The sequence below is a fragment of the Alternaria postmessia genome, assembly GCF_024291825.1.
Source record: "Alternaria postmessia strain BMP 2775 chromosome Unknown scaffold_19, whole genome shotgun sequence".
NCBI lineage: Eukaryota > Fungi > Ascomycota > Dothideomycetes > Pleosporales > Pleosporaceae > Alternaria > Alternaria postmessia.
Window position 1 is genome coordinate 375,492 of NW_026260092.1, and position 27,763 is coordinate 403,254.

The window sequence follows — 27,763 nt, forward strand, 5'->3', positions numbered from 1 at the left end:
CACAATATGTCACGAGATCATGATCATCAAGTCGAGATATGTACAAGAATCGGAGAATTGACACATTGACAGGTGACATCGCACCAAAGCTATGATTACACATCATGATGTTTGTTACACATTTTTTCAATACCAAAACGACAACGTTAGACATTGGGCTCCGTTTAAACTCCTTCACACTCCCGCTCACAGGTCGCCCATCCAGCTGTTCACCCTCACTCTGAATATCGGCGTACAAGATCAGTATATGCTTCAGATTCAGTTCGTAGGGAGATACTTACTCTTGCTGGGATTCGGACTAATAGTGCCATCGGGAAACTTGCGGAAGATATCCGCAATGTGGTCAATCGGCGCAGCCAACATACCCATCGGACCCTCGAAATACGGATTCTCTCCTGCACTGGGATGGCTCCTTGATGGCACAAAGGCTTTCGTACGAGCAAAGTTCTTGGCCAAGGATTCAGAGTTTCCGCGGTTCTTCTCAGAGGCAAGGGCTTGTTCGAGGGCAGGTAGGTCATCTTTCTCTTCTTCGGCAATATGGCGCTCGAGGAGGGACCAAATCTCTTTCAACTTGGGTATGTAGGTTGAGGATGCTGGGTCCATGTTTTGGAACTCCTTGAGTAGGATTTTCACCTATTGTGGCTGTTTTTAGGCATGTGTTCTCGGAATGCAAATTGTAATCGGAGACATGTTCACGTACCTCGTGATGCTGTTTCCGATCAGACTCTGCGTGTTGCTTTCCCTTCTCTCCCATGTACTTCTCCATGGCTGGATATACGAGAAGTTCCTCGGCGACAGAGTGGCGGGCTAGCTCCCATGTGAACTGGTTGCCATAGCGTGTAATGCGGTCAATATCGTCAGGGTTATCGACAATCTCATTGTAGTATGTTTTTAGCTCGCGGTGATCATGCGTTATGGCTTCTGAGATTGTTGAGTTGGATGCAGCTTGGATGCGAAAGTAGGCTGGCCTGGCAGCAACGCGAATCGTCTGTGGCCTGAATGCGGCTCGGGTAAGCGGTGATACGATGGCACGGGGAGCGAACATTGTGATGGTGCAAGATGGAGAGTACAACTGAATTGTTATTGGGAAGAATGCGATATGCCTCGAGCAGGTGTTCGCCAGCTTTTGTTATACATCGCGATGGTCACGATACGTCACACGTTCGCCAGAGGCACGTTCCTGCACCGTCAAAGCGTTGCTTGCTTCCTGGAGCTGCGCGCGAAGTTTGTCACACAACGTGCTCGCTGACGATTATCTGTTGTATCATTGGCCGGCAGGAGGTACCCGGTTACCGTATGTCAAAAGTATAGCAGCCATAATAGTGGAAGGTGGAGTGGCGTCCCGCGGAGCGACGTACTGATGATGCATGGAATTGGACCGTTGCCCAGTGCTTAATCTTGGCAACGTCAGATTGCTATCATGCCGAAACATGCGAAAGTCCAACGTTCCCATACCTGTAATGCCCACCATGCTCCACAGCGCCCGCGGACTGCAAATGCCGCTGCGAATGAGCGGCCAAGTATTGGTGTTATCTTTTCAAAAAAGGAATCCCCACTAAATGCGTGATTAAGAGGAAAAATGTCCCCAGCGTATAGCCCTTTCAGCCTCCGAATGCAGGAGACACTAAACCTCAAATCACCATTCCTGCTGTCACTTGTCCTGCACGTGAAGTCGTGGCATCTGCTACCCCTCTTCTATACGCGTCAGAGACGCATCACCCTGACAATATGTCCAAACAGCGGTAACACCCGTGCTCCGTTTACGCGGCAATGGTGTGCCTCCATGGTGCCCTCTTAAGCTCTCACGCGCTGTTGCTTCTCCATGGAAATCCCTACGTCTCTACCTAGCAAACTCACCGCAGCCATGTCGACCGGTGCGAACGCCTCCCAAAATGATCCCATGCAACATCCCCTCGAGGCCATCTCTCAGGGTATCCAGAGTGTTGCTGGAGAGAAACGTGCGCCAAGGCAAAGTCACATGGGCTCAGCCAACGAAGGACCTGCCGATATAGCTGCAAAGATCTCTGGTGCTGTTCAAGGCGGAAAGCGTGAGGATGATGGGCCTTACTTTACCTCCAATGAAGGTATCCCATGGATCGACCCGTAAGCTTTTCAACCCTCGATTGCCTCCGAGGTATCTCCGCTAACGTCTTGTAGAGCACACAGCAAGACCATCGGTGGCATACCTGTAGCGAGCGATGTGTTTCTTTTCCAAAAGCAACAGACTTTCAATCGTTCCAAGAACCTGGAGCGAATGGTACATCCTTGTGGTTCTGGTGCGTTTGGGTACTTTGAGTGCACCAAGAAGGTTGATTCTCTCACAGTATGTTTGCCACAGTCACTCTCAGACTGGAATGTACTGAAATTCCTTCTAGAAAGCCAACTTCCTCTCCAGCGTAGGTGAAAAGACTCCTGTCTTCGTCCGATTCTCGACCGTCACCGTTGGCCGTGAGTACCCTGATGAAGCCCGCAACCCCCGTGGTTTCGCCATTAAGTTCTACACCATGGAGGGCAACTATGACATTGTCGGTCTCAACTTCCCCATCTTCTTCTGCCGCGATCCCATTCAGGGACCAGACGTAATTCGGTCGCAAGCCCGCAACCCGAGGAATTTCCTTCCAGACTACGATGCCCTATTCGATCTGCTAGCAAATACCCCAGAGAGTAACCATGCAGGCCTCATGTTCTTCAGTGACCATGGCACACCTGTCGGATGGCGCTTTAACCATGGTTATGGCTGCCATACCTTCAAGTGGGTCAATGCGGAGGGCAAATTCGTTTACATCAAGTACCATTTCATCGCCAAGCACGGCCAGAAGCAGTTCACACAGCGAGAAGCGACACAGATGTGTGGTGAAGACCCAGACTACTCCAAGCGTGACCTGTGGGAAGCCATCGAGAATGGAGAAGAGATCGAATGGACCGCCATGGTTCAGGTTATGGAGCCTCAGGATGCGGATCCCGAGAAGCTCGGCTTTGACCCCTTCGATGTGACCAAGGTCTGGCCGCGCAAGCAGTTCCCTATGCAAGAGTTTGGTCGTCTAGTTCTAAACAAGAACCCCGAGAACTTCCATCGCGATGTCGAGCAAGCCGCTTTCTCGCCCGGCAGCATGGTGCCTGGTATTGAGGACTCGCCCGACCCATTGCTCCAGTTCCGCATGTTCTTCTACCGCGATGCACAATACCACAGAATCGGTGTGAACCTGCACCAGATTCCCGTCAACTGCCCCTTCATGTCGAAGTCCTTCTCGCCTTTGCAGTTCGATGGCCAGATGCGTGTCGATGCCAACCACGCCGGAAACAAGCAATACGTACCCAACAGCTTTGCACACAAGTTCCGCCCTGACGTCGCCGAGGCACCATACCAGGTCTCAGACAACATTATGAGCCGCAAGAGCCATTATTGGCATGAGGCCAAGAAGAGCGAGTACGACCAGGCAAAGGAGCTGTGGACTAGGGTCATGTCGCCCGAGAAGAGGCAACACACCATTACCAACACTTTTAACATGCTGAAATTCGTCAAGTACGCCGACATTCAGGTAAGCCATCCCAAACTATTCCGAGTCATATGGCCCATGCTAACGCCCAACTAGAAGAAGTACCTCGCACAAGTCTACAACATCGGTCCCGACTACGCTCAAGGCATCTATGACCTCCTCGCGAAGTCTGATTCCAAGCCTGAGTTTCCCTTCTCAGAGGTTGAGAAGCTAGCTGAGTCTGCACATGTTTGGTTCAAGGAGGAGAAGTTCCGACCTTCGAGTGGTGAGAGGCTGACTGGATACGCGCCAAGCGGACCCGTCTACAACTAAATGTTAGGATATAAGAAGATGCGTGACTGCGGAGATACCTTGCGCTGAAGTGCCCTAATGAAGATAATGAGCCATGACCTGTCATGCTTTTGAGGTTGCTTGATGTACTATGTTTTGAATTAAATTCTCGAAGTATGCCTATTACTTTACTCCGTGGAAAGCAAATCTTCGGGACACCATTGCTGCAAGGCACCCTCTCCAAAAGCAAAGTCGTTTTCGATCTGCGTGAAGAGATACTGGTCGGCTTCATCCAAGGTCCACGACCAGGGCCTGGGACTAGTGGTGGAAGATGCAGGAGCGTCGAGATATTGCGTGCTACGAGTTGGAACGTTATCAGCACCTTGGTGTTGCGACGGCGGTTGCGTGGTAGTACAGGCTGAGGTGAACTGGCCAGTGGCAGTCGAAGAACCACCATCATCCGCTTCCATAGCCAACCTCGAAGCTGTTTCTCTATCGAGGTATTGAAAGAACAATTGTAACACCCAATTGGTCACCTCCCACGTCTTCTGGAGTTCTTGCAAACCCAACAAACATAGTTTGGCTCGATGCTCAGCGAGGGTGCGATTGATGCCACTTGAGCGCCTGAAGTTCACAACGTGAATACAGAGTGTGTTGAATAAATTGGTGATGACATGCATCTGAGCATGCCCAATGTTGCTGCCAGGCAGCATATCTTCTACTATACGCGAGTTACGCGCTGCAGCTTGGAGCGCGACATTTCCGTCTGTTGCTGTGTTGCTGTTCTCGTCCAGAACGAAGCTGGTGCGGTAGAGTAGAATAAGTAGGTTGTTGTATGCAAGATGGAGCATGCTGGCCTGAAAGTTTGGCGGATCACCGGCATCGGTTTGCAACTGCATGACACTCGGGAGGTCTTGTCTCCATTTGTAAAGCTCATTGCGCAGCTTGATCCTTTCGTTAGGCGCGAGCGTGCGCTTGGGTAGATAACCAGCGTCCACCACCCTGCCCAAGAAGACCGCCAGCTGCACCATGCTTATCGCGTAGACAGTGTAGCGATGACGGTCTTCGACAGATGTTGATGAAGCAAAAGCAGATGTGAAATCGGCGGATGACAACGGCTCGATATCGCAATCTTTGTCGCGTATGCGGCACGGTAGCCCTAGAGCGGACGCGCATTGCCGCTCACGAACGTAGATAGCCCACCAAAGTCTCCTTTTAACCCTCGTTAGACTCTCTTCGGTATCGCCTCCAGACCGATGTAGTGCTCTTGTCTCAGAGAGGCTGATAGCCGTACCTAGCCAATGTCGTGCGTCCTTCTCCAATAACGCACCGGCTCGCCAAAAGCTCATGAGGAACAGAGCTTGTATGACGATGATCTTATTGGTCTCGAACGTAGCATCATAGATATCCTTAGCCCTGATGTAGAAAAACCATTTCGCCCGATGACGGTTTCCCCATCCAAGACGATAGAGCGTCGACTCCTCGCAGTGGATAACTCCGATGAACATCATAGCTTGTAGTAATAAGGCGGAGAAATTGAACTCTCGGTACTCGGTCCAAAATTCTTCTTCGTCTATGATTGGAAAGTGCGGGTGGAACCATTTGAAGTATGCCTGGAATAGCTCAAGTCGGACTTCAGCAGGAGGAAAAGAAAAGGCCCCTTCTGCTTGCAGAGCCTTTTTGCGTGCAATACGTCGTTCAGATTCCCATTCTGGCACGAGTGATTCGGCCCTTGCAGCACTAGGGACGGCATGCCGAAAGCAGGACTGTCGGCGCTCTGCTGCTGCTGCAGATGGCTCGCCTGTCGTCACATAGCGTAAGGAGCTGGATTCCCCAAGAAAGACGGCATCTTCTTGATGGACAGAGCCCGCTTTTGACTGATCACTGTTGAGATCCGACGGCGCCGACGGGGTTGGGAGGTGATATTGGCCCCCAGAAGCGGGCGTGTGGGTGTTGACAGGGCTGTGGAAATTTGAGGATAATGAGGCCAGAACGTGCGACGCAGCCACCTCGTCTTCGTGTCGTTGTGGACTGATAGCTGTCACACTCGGTGGACTTCGTTGGATCAGCACTTGTCGTATGGCGCTTCAAATTCATTTGTCCAACTCACGTTTTGCTGCGCACTTCAGTCTCCGCTCGTGGCTTCCTAATATGCTTTCCACGCCTCGATTCACGCGTTTCGCACTCGACGTTGCCGGCTGCACAGTTGCTGCAAGGATGTCGGTCTGTGACATCACACTTGACGCGTCGCGCGTTGCATGTCACGCAGGCCAGCTTTGCGCGTTTCCGTGGCGGTTCGGACATCTTGCCGAAGCTTGAGCTCGATTTGTTTGGAAGAAGCCGAAGTCGGTTACCAGAAATGTTACGTGAAGGATGACGTTATCGATATCGGCTATCCCTCGGCATCTTCCAACACCTCCTTCGTTGTCAACAAGCGCGCATCGCACAGTAGCATCCATCTATTGAATTGAGACACAAGGAGCTCTATACCCAGGGTGAAAAGAACAGCTGTATCATGAGCCGTGTAACCCGTCGCCTGTTTACCACAACCTCCTCTCGTCGCCAAGCTTCCGTAGCAGAAGCATGCAACGAACTCCTCACACGCTTTCACAGCGGGCCTGTTTCGATCCGTAAACAGCTACTCGATGCGAATCAACTCCAGTTGCTCTCTATAACAATAAATCGCACACCCTCTTCTTTCAACCCACCACCGTCCGGCACACCGGTCCCGCCTGGCTACCACCTCGTCTATTTCACGCCTTCAATTATTGAGTCCGAGTTGGGCCTTGATGGTACAGACCGCACTGTGAACCCGCTAAGTCCTTTTACAAGGCGAATGTGGGCAGGCGGCGAGTTGACATGGGCACAAGACCGGAACGCGCTACTGAGAGTGGGCCAAGAAGTCAAAGAAACAACGAGACTACTACGTGCTGAGCCAAAAACATTAAAGAATGGCGGTGAAATGTTGCTCGTGGGGGTTGAGAAGACATTCTCGAATGATCATGGTATCGCGCTAACTGATCGCCGCAACTGGGTTTTTCAGCGTGAGCTTACACCCGAGAATCCACTGAAGGCACCACCAAAGCCAGAAGAGAAAGATCTACCGACTGCGCGACATCAAAGAGATTTCTGTCAAACACCTACCTCATTGTTTCGCTTCTCGGCCCTGACGTTTAATGCGCACAAGATACATTACTTACCTGAGTGGTGTAGAGAGGTTGAGGGTCATAGAGATGCTGTTGTACACGGACCGCTCAACCTCATCAATATGCTGGATTTCTGGAGAGATACGGCTAAGGGAGGGGATACGGAAGCAGTGCCCAAGTCGATAGCGTATCGCGCAATGAGTCCACTATACGTTGGTGAGCAGTATCGCATACTCTTGGACCACAAGTCAGGATCAGATGGATGGGAAGCAGAAGTGTGGGACAGCTTTGGCAAGCAAAGTATGAAGAGCTCCATCTTGGAATAAATGCTCTCTACCATAAGTCCAGCGTGAAGGGTATAAGCTAAGTGACAGTCCAAACTATAACCAGGTCTAAGTAAAAGCCAAACACGCTCCTCCCAATGCACAACTATGAAATCACCACTTCAGCATCTTACAGACTTGTAACACTCCAGAGCGGCTCGACTAAGCCCATTTTCCTAGAACACTCATGAGGATAAGACCGCAAATCAAAGCGAACATGGCGCAAACAGTTCTGACCGCACCCGCGTTGAGCAACTTTCCGTGCATCCAGTCTCTGGCCAACATCTCTACAAGACCGACCCATGTCAAGATGCCTGCAGAAAGCGCATCAAGCGTTCCGATAGCGATGATGGTGCTAGGGTCGTTTCCGTTGAAGTGGTCTAGGGTACCAATACCGATGGCCATACCGATAGGCGTGATGAGCGCAAAAGTACCGCACATGAGAAGCTTTTGTGCTGTACCAGCTGCAGCCTTGGGCAGCTCCGCAATGCAGGTACCAAGCGCAATGCCTTCAAACATCTGGTGAAAGAGAATGACAATAAAGAGAGTGATGAAGAAACCATCGCTCGCTACGACCAGCGTGATACCGATAAGAATGGAGTGGAAGATGATACCGGCCTCAAGATTCATAACGTTAATCTTTTCTTCCATAGGGGTCGCCTCACGCATGGGACCATGAGCATGAGGAAGACCATGGCTGCGGTTAAAATCATGGCTGGGTTCTGCAGAAGGGGAGGCACTTCCAGATTTGTCTCCGCCAGTTGCAACCTCGGTATTGGGAGCAGCAATTTTGCCTTGACGCCACTGGACGAACCGCGCACCAAGGTAGTCCACCAGGAACGACAGCATCAGTCCGGCCATGAATATAGCAGCGGTAGTGGCCTCGTATTGCAACACACCAAGACATTGGTTCGCAAACATGAGTTGGGCGTGGGTGAAAAGGTGGACGAAGGCAGTGGAAATGACGATGCCGGTTCCGAATTGCTTAAGGACAACGAAGATGATGTTGTTGGCACCGATAAGGTTGAACCTCCTAGTCAAAACCGGTGTGAAAACACCAAGTCCACTGGTAAAGAGGATGACGAAGAGAAGGCCGACTCGTAAAGGGATATTGTAATCGCGTTGGGGAGCATCGCAGTTGACTTCTTCAGCACTTCCACCAACACAGTGCTCAACACCGGCGTGGTCGTGGCAATGTCCCTTGCTTCCAGCTGGCTCAGCCTCAGACTCAGCAGGTGACTCTTCTTCAGTGTGTGAGGAGCTGTCTGTTGATTCTGCAGCATCGACCATGATCAGAACATCTTCTCCAGCATCATCGACGCAGTATCTGAACATGTCAATATTCCGCTGTTCACGTTGATTGTGTTACTCACGTCTCTGAGCCATGGGTGTGGCAGCCGGTATATTCCGATTGGAATTCTTCAGTGGCGGTAGGCCCGGAAACCTGGTATTCTTCTTCGCCGACCATGCACCAGCTGTTGCATGTTAGCGCCAAGATATAGGAACCAGAAGCAAACATAAGAACACGTACAGGACAGTGCTATGAGGATGACAGTCCGATACCGCTGTGATTGAGGGAGTCTCGGTAGTGAATACTGTGGTAGTCGCGCCAGCTTGTGTGACGGTGACAGTAGGGGTCTGCGCAAACACAGAGCCCGCGAGACATAGGACAGCAGCGGAGAGGGTAGAACGCATGATTGAAGACATGACCAAGAACTACCGGATATGTCACACGAGCGAACCGATGGGTGTAAAGCTGGACAAGATTATACCAGCGTAGTGCCCTTGATATATCGACTCCGTTCAAGCTTTTCCTGGTGTCAGCGGAGCGGAACGAATGTACGGTGATGGTGCAAGACGACCCCACAAGGAAGCCGCGAAGAACTCTTCGGTATCCATTTGTCTGCAGTACTTTCACAGAAAGTGCCACGGGCATTCTTGGCATTGAGCACCTTGCTGGATGGTTTGCCTTGGCACAAGTCTTGTCTCGGAGCAAACATCGAATTAGGAGCCAGTGAATCTGGGTTGTTGCTTTTAGGTAGGCGGCCTCGTTAACGTATGCGGTAGGTGAGTGGGATAGTGCCATTATTCAACGTGGCGGGAGTCTTGGCGACGTATGTTGGGGACATACTGTAGCCATGACCTAAGAGGCGGCTTTTCGGCGCTCAACACCAACGCTACTTCGTACAGTCGGGTGTGTATCCGGACGCTCATATCTCTCTTTTCAAGACTTCTGTTTTGGTCTTGACTGCCTCGTTAAGCCTTGAGCAGATAGCAGCATCTCGGCTTTTGGTCAGCCTGGCCAGAGTTGCCGAACAATACAGGACAACATGTCTATACAAGCCAAATCATGCAAAAGATTACCCGAACTTCTCGAATTCGCATCTGTTTACGTTCAACATGACATACTGCGTGGGAGGCTCGTGCCGAGACATAGCGACCATCCACGTTCATGTCATCGGTCTTCCCGAACGCAGGTAATCCTCCCGACGATGTGTACCTTGGATTTGAGAAATTCTCTTCATTGGGCGCCCATCATGGTACTTAGTTACCCATAATTCCACGCTCCGGATCGAAGACATGTCGTCCAGCCCCCCATGCACCTCCATGCCAAGGTTGACTATTCGCTTTCTATGTCAAGCCAAGATGCGGATCAGCCTCCAGACCCGTACAGCGTAGCATTCAGATCTCTGTATGGGTGATAGACCGGTAGTAGACCGGTTGATGTACCTGCGGCTGCAGCCATGAGGCGTTTTCTTCAAAGTCTCGGCGGTCAAGTCTGCGTCGATGTCGGTAGATGAGCACCGAGAGGAACAGTCGCCAGTGGTGAGATGTCATTCCGGTGGAATATAAAGAGGCCTGCAGCTTGTATGCAAGTACTTCCATCCAGCATCCAGCTTCTCGGGAAACTCACTGAACACCAGTTCGGACCTCAAACCTCAAGACCTCTCCACAGTCCTTCAGGTCAATATCAAAATGGCTGCTCGTGCCTCTGCTCTTATGCTCCTTGGAGCTTCCGCTGCCATGGCCGGACCCCTCGCTCCTCGCCAGGCCACCGTCACTGTCACTCACACCATGGAGGCTGCTCCTGCATCCACCGCATGGGACACCGGTGCCGTTCGCGAGTTCCCTATTCACGCTTCTTGCAATGCCACTCAGCGTAGCATGATCAAGAAGGGCCTCGAAGAGACCTTGACCATCGTCAGCCACGCGCGCGACCACATCCTTCGCTATGGCAACTCCTCCGAGGTCTACACCAAATATTTCGGCGAGGCACCAACTGGCGAGCCAATTGGCTGGTTTACCAAGATTGCCGATGGTGACAAATCAGGCATCCTCTTCCGTTGTGACAACATTGATGGCAATTGCGACCAAGAGGGTATGTACTGTCTCCAACTGTCAAGAAATCATCTTAACTAAGCAACAATAGGCTGGGCTGGTCATTGGCGCGGCTCAAACGCAACCTCGGAGACCGTCATCTGTGACCTGTCCTACGAGATCCGTAGGCCTCTCTCGACCATGTGCATGCTCGGATACGACGTTGCCAACGGTGCGACCAACACCTTCTGGGCTTCTGATCTCCTCCATCGTCTTCTCCACCTTCCCCAAGTTGGCGAGGGTGTTGTCGAGCACTACAATGACGAGGAGGAAGAGAAATACCCTGGAACCATCGCCCTCGCTAAGAACAACTCCACCTACGCTGCGAGGAACAGCGATACCCTTCAGTACTTTGCTCTCGAGGCTTATGCTCACGACATCGTTGTTCCCGGTGTTGGGTGCTCTGGCACTTACACTCCCCTCGAGGAGGAGTCTACCGCTGCTGCAACCAGCACCGCTTCCGCTACCACCTCCGCATCTGCCACTCCAGCGCAACCCTCTGCTTCAGCTACGTCATCTGCTGCTGCTGTACCTGCTGAGGCTTGCGAGCCTCACGACGACCACTGGCACTGCCCTCCCGGCGTCCCTGAGCCTACCTCTCCCCCTGCCTAAGCTTCGCCCTGCTATAATGACCGCCAATGTGGCTACGACTGACGGAACTAAATGACTTTGGCATCAGTTCCTGCATGAATCAAAATAGAGTACGATAAAAATTAATTAAAATCCATGTTCCATCAAAATCTCGATCGACATGTGCTTAGGATTGCCGTGACAGGAACACTAGCTGGATCATGCCTATGAACCCAGGGTCTTTATACCAACATCTTCGCCCCAACTTCATATCAGTTGCGATAGACTCGACTGAAGTATGCTCATCATTTTCTGCGACTACATTCCACAGTCGTATGTTCCCCTTCCCTCTAACCCGTAACGATATGTCCCAGGATGTTGTAAAATCTAGGCGTCGGATCAATCGTGCTATTGTACTAATTAGGTTGACAGTAATAGGGTATCAGATGCTAAAATTATAGGCGAGCACTGATTTCTAAAGTGAAATACGCGGAAAGACTGTGAGAATTACAAACGGTTCCCTGGATCACGGTTTCGAAAGTAGTACCACTTCTTGATGACGGCAAAGTTTTCCCACCACTTGAGTCACTCAAATGCATCCTGAGCAAAAAATATGACTGCCAGGAACTCGGCGCGTGTTCCAAAATACCAGAGCTGAACAAATGTCAGCCCTCACTGCCAGCGCCCATTCTTGTTCCAGCGATCCTATCATCGTCTACAGACACTCGGACAACAGAACAAACGTACATGCAAAGGTCTCTCGCAGAATACACATTTAATCAAGACTAACGGAGTATGATGTTTTGAAGGCTCCATGCTATGGAGTGCAGTCAGCAGGTACTAGGCGTAGGAGAGCCTGGCGATTCTAAAGAAATTGGAATATGGAGAAGCGAACAGAATCAATGGCATTTATGCAAATATTCTAAGCAAGCAATGACGTATGCTAAATACCAGATGCCGCCTGCAAAGTATTTGTGGTGTGACAGAACTTTCATGTCCAATGAATCAGCCCTATCGTCCCAACTGACCTTCTTCAGCAACGTCATCACCCAGCTAAGGAACCTGTACTTGCTCTCGGGAGACTGTGGGCGTCTGCGTCTTCTTGAGTTGATCAAGATATGGCTCCTCATTTTGCAAGACCAGAATAGCACCCGGCTGAACCTTCCATGTTTCCTTGGAGTCGAGGATGAAGTCAATGGTATCGGTCGCACAACAGTCGCCAGTAGCTGCTCTCATGTAGCGCCAGGCCTGCGCACTAGGTGCTTCGCGGTTCGGCGACTCGAGGCAGAATTTGATCTAGAGCAGGCTAGGTGTCAGCATGTTGCTTGTCGATACCACTACCATACTGCGGTCGACTTACCCCATACGATGTGCTTGGTGGGAGCTGGTCTCTGTGAATGGCCGTCCCTGTGCCTAGCCCATAACGGCCGAAGGCAAGTTCGAAAGCGAAGTAGAGGCCAAAGGCACCACCCAACATAAGGACGCAATATGCACACAAATAGAAGCAGAGTTTGGCTATTGCGCTCATGAACAGTCGCTCCATCTCAGACGGACTCTTAGTCTCATCCAATTCGCCCCAGAAGCCGTATTTCGATTCGTCGTCGGTATCGGTGCGAGCCTGCAGTTCGTAGGCGCCGGTACTACTAGTCTTCTCGGAGGTTGGATCGTGGTGATCTCTCTTTTCGAGAGCTGGTGGATGGTTGCCGAAGTATGGTGGCAGAGAGGTATAATGAGGAAATGTGACGTCGACATCTGTGTGAGGGACCGACATTCTGGTCATTGATATGATGATTGTAATGCGAAAGATGTGTATGTGTAGTGCGTGATTCGAGAAGCCAAAACTGATGGATACAGCAGTGCCAATTTGGACGATTCGGATGTTCTGAGAGAGTTTTCGACAAGAGGATGGGCTAGAAGATAGCAACATATTTTATTATGTTTACAGCCCCATAACTCAGCACGGCCTTTGCATGCAGCGAGAAAGTGCGTTGATCCTGTGCAAAGAGTTCGTAGAAGGTATGGACACATTTAAGTCGGTCGCAATGGGGTAATTGTTGCAAAGAGTAAGTGGCCAGCGCCCGTAGGTATCATTGCACGTGTCGAAGTACCAAAGAGGAAGCCATCTACGGACGTCATTTACAACAAACCCAGAACCAGAAAGAATGAGGAAATGCTACAGAAAGCTACAGAACCAACTCACCTAACGTGCATGAATCTTCAAATATGCGCGGTTCAGTCTTCAAGTTATCCTGGGATTCTGTAAAACGTTTCTAGATGGTTGGCTCGTATGTGCATTACCACGATTGCGTGGAGGTGACTGAAGTTGGCCAGGCTGACGCTCTTGGCTGACGCTCTTGGCTGACGATTGTCGCGTTGGCTAAGCATCTAGTGTGCAGTGGTGCAGGGTCAAGCAAGAGCGGCCCGCCCCAACCGGAAGCGTGAGGGTGCATCTTCGAGCCCTAGAAACACAGGAACCACTGTCAGATACAAAATTATTGCAGAGAGTAACTCAACTTTCTTAATGATGTAACGTGAAACTATTCGGCTTCGGAGATTTAACGTATGCAGGTGTCAGCGCGAACCACGCTAGCGTTAGGGCATCCTCGGATCCCCAAGACTATGACCGTCTTATATCATGCCTTGCCCCGCCTGATGCCTGCTGTGCTGTCTTTCGACTCTCGATCAAAAACTTACAGAATCTCGAGGAGTTGTTCACGGGACCTTTACGCGATGATGGCCTTACCGCAACCAAAGTTTGGATAACATCCATGCATCATGATCACGAACACGTTCAATCGACCTCTCGGACATGACCACCTCCCCGCTCCTTGGTGTACCCATCCATTCTCCTTGTCTATGGTCAATCTCCACGCTCTCGTTCATTCCATCGAGCTCGGGAATACGAATTCGGCACCTTCCAAAGACATGTATTCGGGATCCTTCATAACTTCAACGGACGGGCTTAAGATGCGCAAACTCTAAACCCTACTGGACAGAATTTCGAGAATTTCCTTCCCTGAGACCGGTCTTTGGCCCGAAACTCTTTTAACCTGGATACGTAGATATGGAAGTACTTCATTCGGTCCAAGTCAACCATGCTCGTCACCTGCGAAAGGTACATTGTGTCTCATCCATGTACACATGTGCATGCCAAAAGAACATCTGGAGTGCTGGGTATTCTACTGCGGAAGGTGCGGGGAAGGGAACCTCAAAGAGGTGGTTGATGGGTTGCAGCGTGAGTTAGGTCACTTTCCGCGCTAGGTCTGTACGGCTGAAGAGGGTGAGTGCTGGCTGAGCCATCCGTCATGGAATTGCTTCGACTGCGTAAGAGATCGGTAAAGCCGAGTGGCCTTTCCATCGAGGTTAAATTGCTAAGATCGAGTTCCAAGAGTTGGGTGTCGACATTCATGAGCAGCTTGTCGGGTAGCTTCTTCATCGGAATGGAGTGACGACGGTGGCATCATCTGTGCACAAATCCACTAGTATCGGAGTTACCTCTCGACGAACCGCTCCGGCTGACGACTAATTGAACGGTTACGGCATGGCTGGCGATGTTCGAGTGGGCAGAATTCAATGACAGAAGTTCGGTACGAAGGAGACAGGGTCAGCTATAGCGATGGGTGGTTGACGACGTGTGAGATCGCATCGCACCCGAGGAGTTTGCCGGTGTTAGAATTGGAAAAGGCTACAAGAACGCCAAACGTTGCTCAAATCAAAGACCCATGCTCTGTTCTCGACAAGGCTGTGGAACAACTGGGAAGAAATGATGAGTACTGAGCATCATAAGATGCAAAGGATGCTCCGGATCCATTCTGCGTAACCAAACCTCATCGCCAGCTTATACACTGTCACATTCCTTTTCCTGGGTCACACAAACATCGAGCGTTCAACGGTGTCCCACTACAAATCCCGCTACATAGGGGCGTCCCGCCAAGCAGTACAGAGCAACGATAGTGCTGAACTACAACAACAGTCGACTGGCTGCCCACTCTCAATCATCACGACGCTCAACTCGAATATGATTCCCGATGTTTAGCACGGATTTCTTCCACCTGTTCGCATGCACCGGCTATCAATGCCGCCATGCTGCTCACACATTTAGAAAGACGACCGGTTGGCGCATAGTGTACTAGTTTCGTCGCCCGGCAACACAGCCACGTTCAAAGCTATTCCAGCAATTCTGTCGATGGTCTCCAACAATGAGAGTGGCTTTGGCAATTAATCTTCGATCGTGGCACAGTAGTCGATTACTGTATAGATACATTTGTATATATCACCGGCTTTGCCTCAGGCACACTGATGTACAGTATTCATCATAACTATCTCTGCTAATTGTATTTAATTTAAGATTTGATCTACCGCGATGCTTTCTCGCGAGAGATACTGAGTGATAGATGTTAGGCAATTCATGCGTGCATTACAGCCAGACATGAAGCCAACCCTCAAACAACAAAGATCGAAAGAAAGCAAGGAAAGCACCCTCTGGCCGTCAACCTACGCTCCTCAGTTTATAAGTGCCAGCCACAAAATACCGGACGAAATATTCACTTGAGCACTACAGCAGTTCCGAATCTTGTATCCAACACGGTGCATGATCGTCATCTTGATTTCAAAGCCACATACCAATAATCAAGGTAGATCCCCCTCTGCCATAAGCAAAATTCAAGGAACGGTCCGAAACGGTCGCAGATCCCTTGATATGGAAGCCTTAGGCGCCAGAAGGAGGCGTTGGACTCCTGATTTGTATGACCGATGGGGAAGGACCGAGTCATGTGCGATCTCGGGCTTACATGCGGGCGCCATGCTGTGGATCGTTACAAACCCCATCTATGCAGCAAGGGTGACACGATGGGATGACGTCGCGACATGCAGCTCCACCTTCGGTACAGTCGTATGAGATGTCATTGGAGAACGATGTGAAAAATTCATGGCAAAGTTTTGAGGCAAGAGATGGATCGAAATGGATGAATTGATCTAACTCAGACTTGACAGAAAATTGAACATTGATTCGCTAGTTGGTATCGCTAGAAGTACTACATAGTAAACAAGAAAGAGTAAAAGAACCCTCAACGGGCAGGGTTGATGAAGAACCGGTAGAAGTCCCCCATTGGCTGGAGCGCGCCGGGTGTAACTTTGGACTACGCGGCTGCGCGGCTCGACGTGGTAGGTAAGACATGCTGACCCCGCATCACGTCGACGGTTGACTGCAGATGTCGTGAAACACGTTGTCTTAGCCAAGACAGGCGTTTGTGTGCGGAACTCTTGCGGAATAGTCCCTTTGCTGGACGCGCGTAGGATTCTTCACAAAGAGCTGACGAAACTCGGCGTGAATTCTGGGCGTATGCATGCAGCAGCGGCGATGCAAGTGCTGGGGTAGGCTGTAGAGCAGTGATAAGAGGCTAGAGACGGCAGATAGAGTAATGTCCACTTTTCAGGATGAGACAGGGAGACCGCTCGCCATGCGGAAGAGCTCAAAAGCAAGTCCGGGCGTTTCTCGCACCGCCATCTCAACGTCGGGACGTAGCGAGAGGCTGGGGTTGGCACGGAAGGTTTGGATGATAACGTCTCGCAGACCACGATCAGTGTGGAAGGTAGACTCGTACGCCTCTTGGCAAGCCTCTGGAAACTCGGCACTGCTGAGGTGCAACTCGACGTCGTCTGCAAATTTACTACGCGCAAGCGCTTTCAAGCCTGCAATGCCGTACCTGCCATAAACCGTTAGCAAACCAGTCCCAAAGTGCGTGATGCATGATAGGCGCGTGATTGGAGAGTGTTGTACGCTGACGCGGACAGTTTCGAAAATGCAGCCATGGAGGCTTGATAACCACAAAAGGCCATTGGCCGATCTAGGAATCGTACACAAGCAAAACAGAGGAGAGGGCTGTGTGTGCAAAGGTAGGGCGGAGGGTGGATCTCGAAGCGTGATTGGCAAGCGGAGTGCTTGTGACGCACATCGCGGGGTTTGTCGGTGTTTCAAACCGCCGTGCCATGCGCTGCACACCCCAGCCATGGGAAGGAATGCTGCAGGCGCAGATGAAAACACCCCCGCAACCCAAGGCGCGCATTCAGGCAAAATGTAGAAAAGTAAAGAATGACGAAGGGTGGTACGTACTTCTCAGCAATGGCGTAGACCTTGGCATGTGTAACAAGATGGGTAGTCTCAATGTCAAACTCGGCCTCTGATTGCTCGCTTTCTGAATCGTCATCCTCGAAGAACTGATCGGCCATCGGCGTGTCGGGCATCTTGGTGGAGGCATCGAGATTCTGGAATATGGGCTCGTCTGCGGGAGGAGTCAATGGCATCGAGTTGTTGGCTGCGGCCACAAGCGCAAGTAGCGGATCCTCTACTTGAGCGAGATTAAGCTGCTTGGGTGGGCTTCTTTTCTTGGTGATGGAGGATCGTAGAGAAGTAGGTCGGTTAGACCGTTGTGAGGAGCGGCGCGAGAGTGACTTCTTGGTAAGGTAGTCCATGTGATAGAAGTCTAGAAGCAATTAGCACACTCGAAAACCCCGCCCTCTCACACTAATACGTACAGTGTACCATGTGGTCAACAGCCTCTGCGTCATCTTCGGTGAGGTCGATGACTCCAGTCTCTGCCTCCCTGAAGCCATTGCGGCAGGCTCCCTCGAAGAAGGTAGATCTGGTTGCAAGGAGTATACGGTGAACTGGATATCTTTTCGCGCCACACACAATGGTCAGATCTGAGTATTGTCCGCATTGAAACAGTCTAACAGACTTAGCTGGGGATTGAAAGGGCAAAAGGGTGTGTCTTACGAGGCCAGGGCCGACTTGAGTTCGATCATTGGTGCGTCCATTGTGGTAGTGTTGTATAATGTGTGAGGGGTGGAGGAAGGTGTGAATTTGGTTCTTGGTGTTACTTGTGTAGTTTGAGCTGGCGGGGGAAGCCTTCTTGAAGCAAATGCTCGTAAGACCCTGTTGTGAAAAATAAAAGGCCAACGGTCACAGGTGTGACGATTTTGACCTTACGCACGAACGCGTAGGGGTACGTAGGGGTCGGCCGCTGATCACGGAGGCGCCGCGCGAGTTCCGAGCAATTGGTAAGGCTGAGGCAAGGATACCGAGATCGCCAGGTGCAGGCAAACTATGCTGTGGTCGATGCAGCCGGACTGAATGTATGCCGAGATTACTGGTTGCCAAGAGCTTGTATGGAGAGTTGTTTAGATATTGCAGATCAAGGTGGGAGCAGAAAACAGGACGGATCTGGGAGGAGTGTTCGCGCTCTTGTAGGCATGCAGCCGTCCCTCCAGCCATGGCACGCTGGCGTCAGTTCTGGATGGCGCACTCATCTCAGTGACATGGGCGGTTGCATAGACCGCTTCCAGACAAGTCACAGGGTGTCCCTTCGCTCCAGGACGGCCCAAAATTTGAGCTGACACGCAACGCTTCGTCTAGAGGACTTGAGTGGCTTGGCGCAAGTGTAGCGTGGGCTGGGCTAGAACAAACCGGGCGGTCCATTGTAAGCGCATCGTGGGAAAGCAGGGTAGGCAATGTCACGCGAAAGGCTATTGCTCTAGTGGCTGCAGCGCGATGCCGAACACGACCCTTTGGGTGGAGGCGAGGCGCAAGGGACGTCGAGTAGCGGCCGAGCAGAGCAGCTAGAGTCAAATGACCAGGAAATTCGGAAGGGGATGCGAAATCATTTGCCCTGCGCATGAAAAGCTACCGCTGGTACTGACTGACTCCAGACGGTCGGCGAAACGCGTTGGCCGCCCTCCGTTATGGAGACGAGCCACAGAGGCGGGGCGGAGGGTTCCGTCGTGGGCTGTGCGGGGCCCATGTTGAGATGGAAACCTCCAGCCGGTGTTGCACGACAACGGAGCCACCAAGACTTTGACGTTTGGCAGGATATTTGGTGGGTGGTGTTCTGGGCCCACCACCGACGATCCACGCTGCTTTGGGACGCGTACCAGAGCAGAGAGAACTGCTGCGCTACCTAGCTACGGCATCACAGCCGAATGTTGTGCTTCTCCTAGGAAAATACCAACGTCGCTACATGTTCTCGTCTCAACATGCCGTGACGAGGTTATGCTCGGGTAGATTTATCTACCCCGGTTTCAGAAGCTGACAAGTCTCCGAAGGTGCATCTTCCAACGGCGTAGTATCACATGCAGCATGGCGGTTAATGCGCATCTGCGGCGACCCCAAAGACTTGACAATTTCCAATCAATGATTGGGAACAATGGTTTCTCGAGCGTATCTGGATGCGCATGGTGGGAGGAGTGGTGGCCTGGAGCCAGCTGTCCAGCAGGACGCTTCGCGAACCCCGGATGCTGTGGCTCAGCGCCTCACGTGGCAGAATACGAAAACGAGGGCTTCCCGCATCCCAGTACCAGGCCGATGGTAAGGAAATCTGAGATTATCGTGAAATGGACGTTAGCCTAGATGCATCTTGCCAGACAAGCGAGAGCTGAGGCAACGGTAGGGTTCGTGCTATTGGTAAAGCAGATGCTCAGCCGCAAGCCACTCGTACGAGTACCTGAAAGCCAAGCAACCAGACGTGAGGTACCAAGATGCGCCTGTATTTACAAGAGAAAAAGAGCACTGGTGATATTTCACGTCTGGTGCTGGGTTTAGGAATCAAGTCCCGATCAGGAAGCAGGAGCATTCGAGGCGAGGCGAGGCGAGGCGAGGCTGACATAATGAGAAAGTGACATGGGTGCTTCGGCTACAGCTGTCTCGCGAAAGGCTGACGTCGTCAACCACGGAGCTGTGCCTGTGACAAGCAACTCACTGCAATCACTCGGCCACGTCCAAGCAACCACGAATCCGTTGATCTCGCTCACTGTGAAGCCTTGATGCGTGCAACTCTCGCCTCTATCTAGTGCTCGTTTCCTTCTCTCCGCACCGCTGCTAAGACCTCTCCCACCACCAAGCAGCAACCCCGCGTTGCTTCAACCATGGCCGACTTCAAGTTATCAGCCACCCTTCGCGGTCACGAGGACGATGTACGTGTTGCATCCGCTACTAAGCAAATCAGGCCCTGCATTACGCAGAACCACCACTAACACAGCGTGCAGGTCCGAAGCGTCGCATTCCCCTCGCCTTCCTCCATCGTCTCTGCGTCGCGAGACTTTACAGTACGGACCTGGGCACAGCAGTCACAGAGCCCGCCAACATGGGATAGCACCATCAAGACACACGGCAAGGAATTCGTCAACTCGCTCGCCATCGTGCCGCCCACGTCGTCGTTTCCCGAGGGCCTGGTCGTGTCGGGCGGCAAAGACCAGATCATCGACGTACGGCGGCCGACCAAGAACCTTGATGACGATGCAGACGCTCTTCTGATCGGACATGGCAACAACGTATGCGCGCTGGACGTCAGCGAGGATGGAAAATACATTGTCAGCGGCAGCTGGGACATGGAGGCGCGGCTATGGCAAGTAGGCAAGTGGGGCGAATCTACAGTGCTGCAGGGTCACTCTGCATCGGTGTGGGCTGTCCTTGCTTACGACAGCGATACCATCGTCACCGGCTGTGCAGACAAGCAGATCCGCATATTCCAGCCTTCGGGCTCCGCATCTCCGGTACGCTCGATCCAGGCACCTGAAGTTGTCCGCGCCCTCTGCCGATTACCTCCGGATCATCCCTCGGGTGCCCAGTTCGCATCCGCAGGGAACGACGCCGTCATTCGCTTATGGACGCTCAACGGACAACAGGTGGCGGAGCTGCACGGCCACGAGAACTTCATCTACTCTCTAGCTGTCCTCCCCAACGGCGGCCTGGTGAGCGCCGGCGAAGATCGGACAGTACGGATATGGGAAAACAATCAGTGCATACAGACCATCACCCACCCAGCCATCTCAGTATGGACCGTGGCTGTATGCAAGGAGAACGGCGACATCGTCACTGGTGCGAGCGATAAGCTTGCGCGTGTCTTTACTCGTGATCAGTCTCGTTATGCTGCTGAGGCTGAGATTCAACAATTCAACGACGATGTCAAGGGCTCCTCGATACCACAGCAGACCGTGGGAGACATCAACAAAGAGCAACTGCCCGGCCCGGAGTTCCTCACACAGCGATCGGGCACCAAGGAGGGGCAGGTCCAGATGATCAAGGAGATGAACGGCAACGTTTCTGCATATCAATGGTCCGCAGCTGCAAATCAGTGGGTGAATGTCGGAACAGTCGTCGATTCGGCGGGGAGCGGTGGACGCAAGATCTCGCATGCCGGCAAAGAATACGACTACGTTTTCGACGTTGACATCGAAGACGGCAAGCCTCCACTGAAGCTACCTTACAACCTCAACCAGAACCACTACGAAGCTGCGCGCAAGTTCATCGAAGACAATGAGCTTCCGCTCACATACCTCGACCAAGTCGCGAACTTCATCATCCAGAACACACAAGGTGCAACGCTAGGGCAAAGCAGTGCTCAAGGCACGGATCCGTGGGGTTCGGAGGCACGGTACCGGCCCGGCGACGCCAATCAAGTCGCGACCCAGCCTCCACCAGCGCCACCAGCCACTAAGATACTTCCGCAAAAGGATTACCTTCCTATCACAACTGGAAACCACAAGGTCATTTTCAAGAAGCTTACAGAATTTAATGAGGCCTTGGTGAACGATGGACAGAAAGGCATCTCGCTGAATCCGCCGGATGTTGAGCAACTGAACGCGACTGTCACAGCATTGGAGAAAGGAAATGGCAAGGGCATCGACATAACAGGTGTGGAACTCCTTGTCAAAGCGGCAACACAATGGCCGGCAGAGAAGCGTCTACCTGCACTGGACTTATTACGACTAGTCCTCGCTTTCGAGGAACCAGCAACCTTCCTAGTGTCGCCTGAGCAGAACCTATTGCCAAACCTTCTTGAATCAGGGGTCTTCACGGAATCTTCCCCGCCCAACAACACAATGATGGCCATACGATGTCTCAGCAATCTTCTTCAAACCGAAAAGGGACGACTACTTGCCAGCACAGAGTTTGATAACATTCATCCACTAGTATCGCCTTTCCTGACATCTACGAACCGAAACTTGATCATTGCGCTCACAACGCTGTACATCAATTACTCAGTACTGCTCAACTCTGAGAACAATGCGGACCGTGCGCTTTCATTGCTCGACGATTTATCCAAGGTTCTCACTACGGCTACCGACTCCGAGGCCGTGTATCGCGCGCTTGTGGCTACAGGCACTTTGCTTTGCCTAGGCCCCGACTTCTGTGAGGCTGGTAGGGACATTTTACAGATAGGCGATGCGATTACCCGCGCCGAACAGAAGGTCAAGGAACCGCGCATTCGGAACGTGGTCGCTGAGATTCGGCAAAGGTTACAAGGCTAGACATCTATCATGGCTATAGAACGAGCCATGCTTCCAATGCGCCATTGCTCATTATCTGAGAACAACAGCTTGTCGGCGCATTATTCCAGGAAGTTGCAGAGAAAGTAGGAGCGATTAATGCATTGTTTTGGATGCATAAGGTGAAGCTGCACGGATAGTGTCGGCCTAGCGAGGCACATTGCATTCATAGCAAATAATTCACCCAAAGACGATTAGTCCAGCTATTCATAATGCATGTCTCTATGGTTGATATTGCCTCTGTAATCGAAGCCTTGCGACTAATGCGAGAAAGCTTGTCCTTCTCTAATTTGTATTGTTCAACACTGTAGTTCATTGTAGAGACGGAAGGTGTTTGTGATGTCTTAAGTCAACCTACGACACTTTGAACTCTACTGACTACCTCCAGACTATAATTTACTTGGGTGCACATGGTGACACACCTCTTTGCAAAACTCATCATTCACGCCGCGCATTTCCCCGGATCTTCATGACCAGCAGTCTAGATTGACCTGCATCTGTCGTATACGTCAACCTGCGCTACTCTGAGTCTCCTACGATGCAGGTCAATTTAGTCCTGGAAGCACCCGGGACCTAGTAGAGTTTGTTTTGGATCTCCATACTCCGCGATTGTCATACCTGCATCTTGTGCGCTTGCGATGATTTCCATTCCTCATGTAACACGCTGGACATGCGTTAACGCCGCGTTCTTCGCGGCCGACCGCTGGTATATGTTTTGTTTTCGTCGGTCCTTTCTCCGAAGGTAACGGTCATGCGCTGGATCTCAGATCGAGTTGCAGCTGCATTGGCTATGCGTTCTTCCCTCGAGCGGTTTGGGCTGCTCGGGCAGGCATGTGCCCTGCACTCCTCTCACCGTTGTTGACCCTGTTCACCAAACTGTTCGCCCAACGCTCTTCGTGAGGGAGATTGGTGATGGAGAGGAAATGACGAGATCGACGTCATTTGCCCCCTATGACTCGAGTAGACCGTCGTCTCCACTGATGGCAAAATCACCTAATAAGTCACTAGTATTCAAAGCTCGTGAGGCAAGTTGACGGCGTGGAATCGATCTCGGCTTGATCTCGGTCAAAAAAGAGACGGAAGTGTGTGGCCTTGAATCAACTTTGTTCTGCGTCACCGCGTTCACAGATAAATGACGGTGAGCCTAAGGCACTTGAACACGTGTGTGGACTAACACTGCCTTTGGCCTATGACCATGGTTCAGTGACTGAATCGCTGTTTGAGCGAGCGCAGGCTGTTGTCGGTATGTCGGCGTTTGCAGATACCGACTTGTAACACTTGCCAAGGATTTGTCTTGCGCGGCCCCAGTGTCATGGAGGGGAGAGAAACAGAGGTTGAGAGAGCGGTGAGGCAAAGAGATGGTGGGTAGTTTTTCTGCAGTTGTAGTACCGTTGGATGTGGTGTGGTAGTTTGAGATGCAGTGCGAAGTGTGTGTGTACGGGGTGCATACGCGCTGGAGCCGGGGAAGGACGCTTGTAAGGATTGGGACTAGCGGGTGATCATGGAGGTGTGTGGGAAAGCGTGTCGAGGACGATATCGCCAACCTGGAGTATGCGACTACATTGTCATAGACGAGCGCGTTCATGAAAGGACGTCTGTCTTGTTATAGGTGCTACACATTAGACGGAACAACGAGACGACGTCGAATTACACTCTGACGCTTTCAATATCGCTGACGTCAAGACATTGATCAGAACGAGGTAATGGAGGCATCATTACTGAGCCGTGCTTTGAGCAAAGCGAGTAAAGCGTAGAAATGCAGGAACAAAAAGGTTCATTTGACATGGGTTTCTGCCAGATCAATCCTGCATACATCACTACATATTAACTATAGTATTGACGAATCTCTACAATCCGCGCCGATATCATCTCCTCAGCACCTCACAACCGCAGACTAAACCGTAGAACAGTTGCAAATATCCATAGCAAGATACCAACATGTCGGGAAAGAACGAGCAAGGAAAGATGGACGTTACCCAAAAGAACGGTTCGTAACCTCATTCTACCAAATCGATTCTCAATTGCCAGCTAACACTTCTCAGTACTCAATGCTCCCCTCCACAAACACTCTTCCGAAGCCAAGGCTCCTTCGAATCTTCCCTCCTCATTCAGCGCTGGAATGTGTACCAGTAAAAATCCCATCGCCGCTATCCTCACAAACGGATTCCTGGACTTCTCGTCCTCGAATGGCACGGATTTGCGAAAAGCTGGCGTGGGTCCAGGCCAACGACTGTGCCTAGAAGCTTCAACATGGAAGAGCGCTGCGGATAAAAGTATTGGAGAGGTACCGAGAGTAAAGCTAGAATCGACGCATGAAGGCGCCTTGAAGAGTGTGGATCTCAATACACTAAAGAAGTGGGCGGCAGAGCAGGAGGTCCAGGGGAAGACTGTGCTGCCGGGTGAGGGCAAGGAGAAGTTCGCGAGGGAGAGTTCAGAGATTGGAGGCAAGGAACCAAGGGCTTGATGCTTAAACAAAAAGCCGTTACTAGAACTAGAGAAGATGACGCTTCCGTGGTAAAGGAGTAATTCTGTACGATAACAGTAGATGGAAAACAGCTTAAACTTGTTACCCCACTGTGGCAGTGCTAGACTGCCTACTAGGATGAAACTTAAGAGGGTTATTATGTACATCAACAGTTATCTAAGAATCTACATTAGCAGTAGTTACGTTGCTACTCCTTATAGAATATTATTGTAGACTGTAGGTTTACAGCAGATTCAGCTATCTCTGGTAGTTATTACCCCTCCATACACTAGAACAACAATTTAATAACTGTCGCAAAATACAAGCTACTTGAGTAAACAGTAGTTACGCCTAAGGGCGACATCCTTTTCTTGTTTCCCTTAGTGTGGAGTAGCTGCGAAACCAAGTTGGCAGTGATGTAATGAACTGCATTCAAACCAGTCAGGAGATGTTACTCTTCTTGATACAGACTTTCAAAGTGATTTGCATTCAGCAGTAAGCGTGCATGTTGAAATTCGGGCAGAAGGCGCCAGGACGTGGCTCCGCACCTGGACTGACTTTACCAAAGGACACCTAATTTCATCATTGCCGAAAGGATCCTGGTCCCGTGGTTGCGACCCTTATTTAATGTAGGTTTTGCGGTATCTAGAGGTACTGAACACTGGCAAGGGATAATGTTGCGCGGTTCAGAGCAACGTTCACAGATAGGGAGATAAAACCGATTGTGTTAACTAGAACGTTAAATATAAATACTAATTGCTGTGTCATAATTCCTCTTCTTTCCGTACTTTTCAGACTATTTATAGAGTTTACCAGGTCGAATCGTCGCACATAAGAAACACCACGAAAGCGGAAAGCGAGAGCTAGGCCTGGCATGGGGTTGAAAAACTGCACATGGCGAGACCTAGCAGTACCACCCGCCATCAATTGGCGTAGCCGTCCCAGTCATGAACGAAGAAGCGTCTGATATCAGAAATTCGATAAGTGGTGGAATCTCCGTTTGGTGTGCAGTTCTTCCAAGTGGAAGGAATGAATAATCGACAGGCCCGCCTCGATTTTCGTACGATTTTCGCAACATTGGGGTGTCGACTGGTCCGCTGTGCGCAGTTAGTATGTACATACCTCAAAAAGAGTTTCCGTGGGTCTACTCACGGGCAGAAGCAGTTCACCCTGATATTCTTTGGTCCTAGCTCTTTTGCCGCGCTCCTTGTCATTCCGACAACAGCATGTTTGGAGGCGCAATATGCCAGCTGTTTTGGCGCGCCAATGAGACCCAGTATACTGGCTGCATTGACGATAGAACTTCCTTCCTTCATGTGCGGCACCTGAGCGCGCAAACAGTTCCGCAGACCTGTAACGTTTACTCCCATAATGAATTCCCAGTCGTCGTCCTCTACCTCTTCAATGTTGGCGACAGCACTTTGCCGACCAGTTACACCTGCGAGATTGGCTGCACCATCCAGCTTCCCGAACTTCTCGACTGTGTTTGCGATCCAGCTTTCCACGTCGGCACGTTTGCTGACGTCGACAATCTGGATCATGACTTGTGCACCGGCTGTCAGAAGCTCGCTTTCAAGATCTTTCAACGGCTTCTCCTGCACATCGGCGAGTGCAAGCTTGGCTCCTTTGCTGGCGAAAAGACGGGCGGTTTCAAGGCCCATTCCAGACGCCGCTCCAGTAATTGCGATGACTTTATCCTTGAGAGACATGATGACTCTTACGTTCGGAGTACTTTGGGATTTGTATATCGCGTTGGAAATCCGTGGTTGGTTGGGGATTGACAGCTGTACTTAAAGCTCCCTTGGGATAGGGCCACCCGAGATTGAAAGAAACAGAACTAACAGAATCTTGCCTACTTGTAGAAACATCTAAGTGAGCACATGGTGTGTCGTGGTCCGGCTATCTGAGCCTATTGGAACACCTCATAATGCTTCGGTCCATTCAATTGAATGGAGAAAGGAAGTCCTTTTCCGGTATAGCCCTTAGAGTGTTCAGGTGGCGGTGAGGTGTGAAAGTTGTCAACTACCTAGATAAGTACTGCCCTTGCATTATGCAATGTGCCCGCAGGCGACGGTGCGAAACTTGCAACACTGGGAGGATAGTTGTCGTACATCACATTGCGACGTTGTAATCCGCTGCAAGGGATTGCGATCCCTTAAGAGCGGCTTACGTAGCTCCGCAAAAGTAGTCTGGTGACGCTTGGGGCGGGGCGTGAATGCCCATGACTCAATACACGATAACCTCGGGAGTGCCTCCACCTGTCGACCTGCCGACCCCTTGGAATTCCACCTGGTTTTGATATCCATTCTGCGCACATATTTGGTTACGCTGCAGTCATAGCAGGTCATATGTTTCCATAGCGTGTTCATCCCCACCACTAGGTTGTTTGGAACGACGACAAATGTTTCGATATGCGACAAAGGGAACATCTCAAAACGTGGTCGCTTCCTAGCTCTTGTGATGATGATACAGTCGATTGTCTAGTAAGAAGAGATGTAGGCACTCGTTGATAGGATCCCTGTAGCATCAAGTCCTTGATGCTGAGGCATATTGATTACTACACCATAAGAATGGAATAGTCAAGCAGCACGAAATACGCTCCCGGCCATGGACTTCACATAACAATATTGACAGCTAGAGAAATTGAAGTGACGCGTTGCTATATCTTCTCACCGTCCAGCATAGAAATATGGTAAGCCTCAAGGTCGAGTTGTCCGTCATGCGAACTTCGATTGTTGCAAAGATTCAATACGCTGGCGTAGCAGTCTTGCTCTCTATCCTCGGCGCCGCAGC

General features: G+C 51.1%; 11 protein-coding genes across 11 annotated transcripts; 5 read left to right on the forward strand and 6 right to left on the reverse strand.

The window, feature by feature from the left end:
* Nucleotides 1–258: 258 nt before the first annotated feature.
* On the reverse strand, nucleotides 259–1,045 carry J4E82_004224 (uncharacterized protein; the record flags this gene model as incomplete). Its single annotated transcript, XM_051730503.1, has 2 exons — nucleotides 259–633; nucleotides 701–1,045. 2 exons carry the CDS (start codon nucleotides 1,043–1,045, stop codon nucleotides 259–261), a joined length of 720 nt encoding a protein of 239 aa, XP_051589842.1.
* An 819-nt stretch (nucleotides 1,046–1,864) lies between these two features.
* J4E82_004225 (uncharacterized protein) lies at nucleotides 1,865–3,809 on the forward strand (the record flags this gene model as incomplete). The annotated part of the gene is made up of 4 exons (XM_051730504.1): nucleotides 1,865–2,103; nucleotides 2,158–2,323; nucleotides 2,376–3,539; nucleotides 3,594–3,809. 4 exons carry the CDS (start codon nucleotides 1,865–1,867, stop codon nucleotides 3,807–3,809), a joined length of 1,785 nt encoding a protein of 594 aa, XP_051589843.1.
* Nucleotides 3,810–3,955: 146 nt separating this feature from the next.
* On the reverse strand, nucleotides 3,956–5,278 carry J4E82_004226 (uncharacterized protein; the record flags this gene model as incomplete). Its single annotated transcript, XM_051730505.1, has 1 exon — nucleotides 3,956–5,278. The coding sequence occupies one exon, from the start codon at nucleotides 5,276–5,278 to the stop codon at nucleotides 3,956–3,958; it is 1,323 nt and encodes a 440-aa protein (XP_051589844.1).
* Nucleotides 5,279–6,282: 1,004 nt separating this feature from the next.
* On the forward strand, nucleotides 6,283–7,239 carry J4E82_004227 (uncharacterized protein; the record flags this gene model as incomplete). The annotated part of the gene is made up of 1 exon (XM_051730506.1): nucleotides 6,283–7,239. The coding sequence occupies one exon, from the start codon at nucleotides 6,283–6,285 to the stop codon at nucleotides 7,237–7,239; it is 957 nt and encodes a 318-aa protein (XP_051589845.1).
* Nucleotides 7,240–7,398: 159 nt separating this feature from the next.
* On the reverse strand, nucleotides 7,399–8,943 carry J4E82_004228 (uncharacterized protein; the record flags this gene model as incomplete). The annotated part of the gene is made up of 3 exons (XM_051730507.1): nucleotides 7,399–8,563; nucleotides 8,610–8,711; nucleotides 8,768–8,943. 3 exons carry the CDS (start codon nucleotides 8,941–8,943, stop codon nucleotides 7,399–7,401), a joined length of 1,443 nt encoding a protein of 480 aa, XP_051589846.1.
* Nucleotides 8,944–10,212: 1,269 nt separating this feature from the next.
* Nucleotides 10,213–11,226, forward strand: J4E82_004229 (uncharacterized protein; the record flags this gene model as incomplete). Its single annotated transcript, XM_051730508.1, has 2 exons — nucleotides 10,213–10,615; nucleotides 10,667–11,226. 2 exons carry the CDS (start codon nucleotides 10,213–10,215, stop codon nucleotides 11,224–11,226), a joined length of 963 nt encoding a protein of 320 aa, XP_051589847.1.
* A 1,011-nt stretch (nucleotides 11,227–12,237) lies between these two features.
* On the reverse strand, nucleotides 12,238–12,955 carry J4E82_004230 (uncharacterized protein; the record flags this gene model as incomplete). Its single annotated transcript, XM_051730509.1, has 2 exons — nucleotides 12,238–12,480; nucleotides 12,545–12,955. 2 exons carry the CDS (start codon nucleotides 12,953–12,955, stop codon nucleotides 12,238–12,240), a joined length of 654 nt encoding a protein of 217 aa, XP_051589848.1.
* A 3,660-nt stretch (nucleotides 12,956–16,615) lies between these two features.
* On the reverse strand, nucleotides 16,616–18,000 carry J4E82_004231 (uncharacterized protein; the record flags this gene model as incomplete). The annotated part of the gene is made up of 4 exons (XM_051730510.1): nucleotides 16,616–16,889; nucleotides 17,297–17,666; nucleotides 17,719–17,912; nucleotides 17,960–18,000. The coding sequence occupies 4 exons, from the start codon at nucleotides 17,998–18,000 to the stop codon at nucleotides 16,616–16,618; spliced, it is 879 nt and encodes a 292-aa protein (XP_051589849.1).
* Nucleotides 18,001–20,103: 2,103 nt separating this feature from the next.
* On the forward strand, nucleotides 20,104–22,488 carry J4E82_004232 (uncharacterized protein; the record flags this gene model as incomplete). Its single annotated transcript, XM_051730511.1, has 2 exons — nucleotides 20,104–20,151; nucleotides 20,224–22,488. 2 exons carry the CDS (start codon nucleotides 20,104–20,106, stop codon nucleotides 22,486–22,488), a joined length of 2,313 nt encoding a protein of 770 aa, XP_051589850.1.
* A 1,956-nt stretch (nucleotides 22,489–24,444) lies between these two features.
* Nucleotides 24,445–24,970, forward strand: J4E82_004233 (uncharacterized protein; the record flags this gene model as incomplete). Its single annotated transcript, XM_051730512.1, has 2 exons — nucleotides 24,445–24,493; nucleotides 24,549–24,970. 2 exons carry the CDS (start codon nucleotides 24,445–24,447, stop codon nucleotides 24,968–24,970), a joined length of 471 nt encoding a protein of 156 aa, XP_051589851.1.
* A 904-nt stretch (nucleotides 24,971–25,874) lies between these two features.
* Nucleotides 25,875–26,679, reverse strand: J4E82_004234 (uncharacterized protein; the record flags this gene model as incomplete). The annotated part of the gene is made up of 2 exons (XM_051730513.1): nucleotides 25,875–26,067; nucleotides 26,123–26,679. The coding sequence occupies 2 exons, from the start codon at nucleotides 26,677–26,679 to the stop codon at nucleotides 25,875–25,877; spliced, it is 750 nt and encodes a 249-aa protein (XP_051589852.1).
* Nucleotides 26,680–27,763: the final 1,084 nt, after the last annotated feature.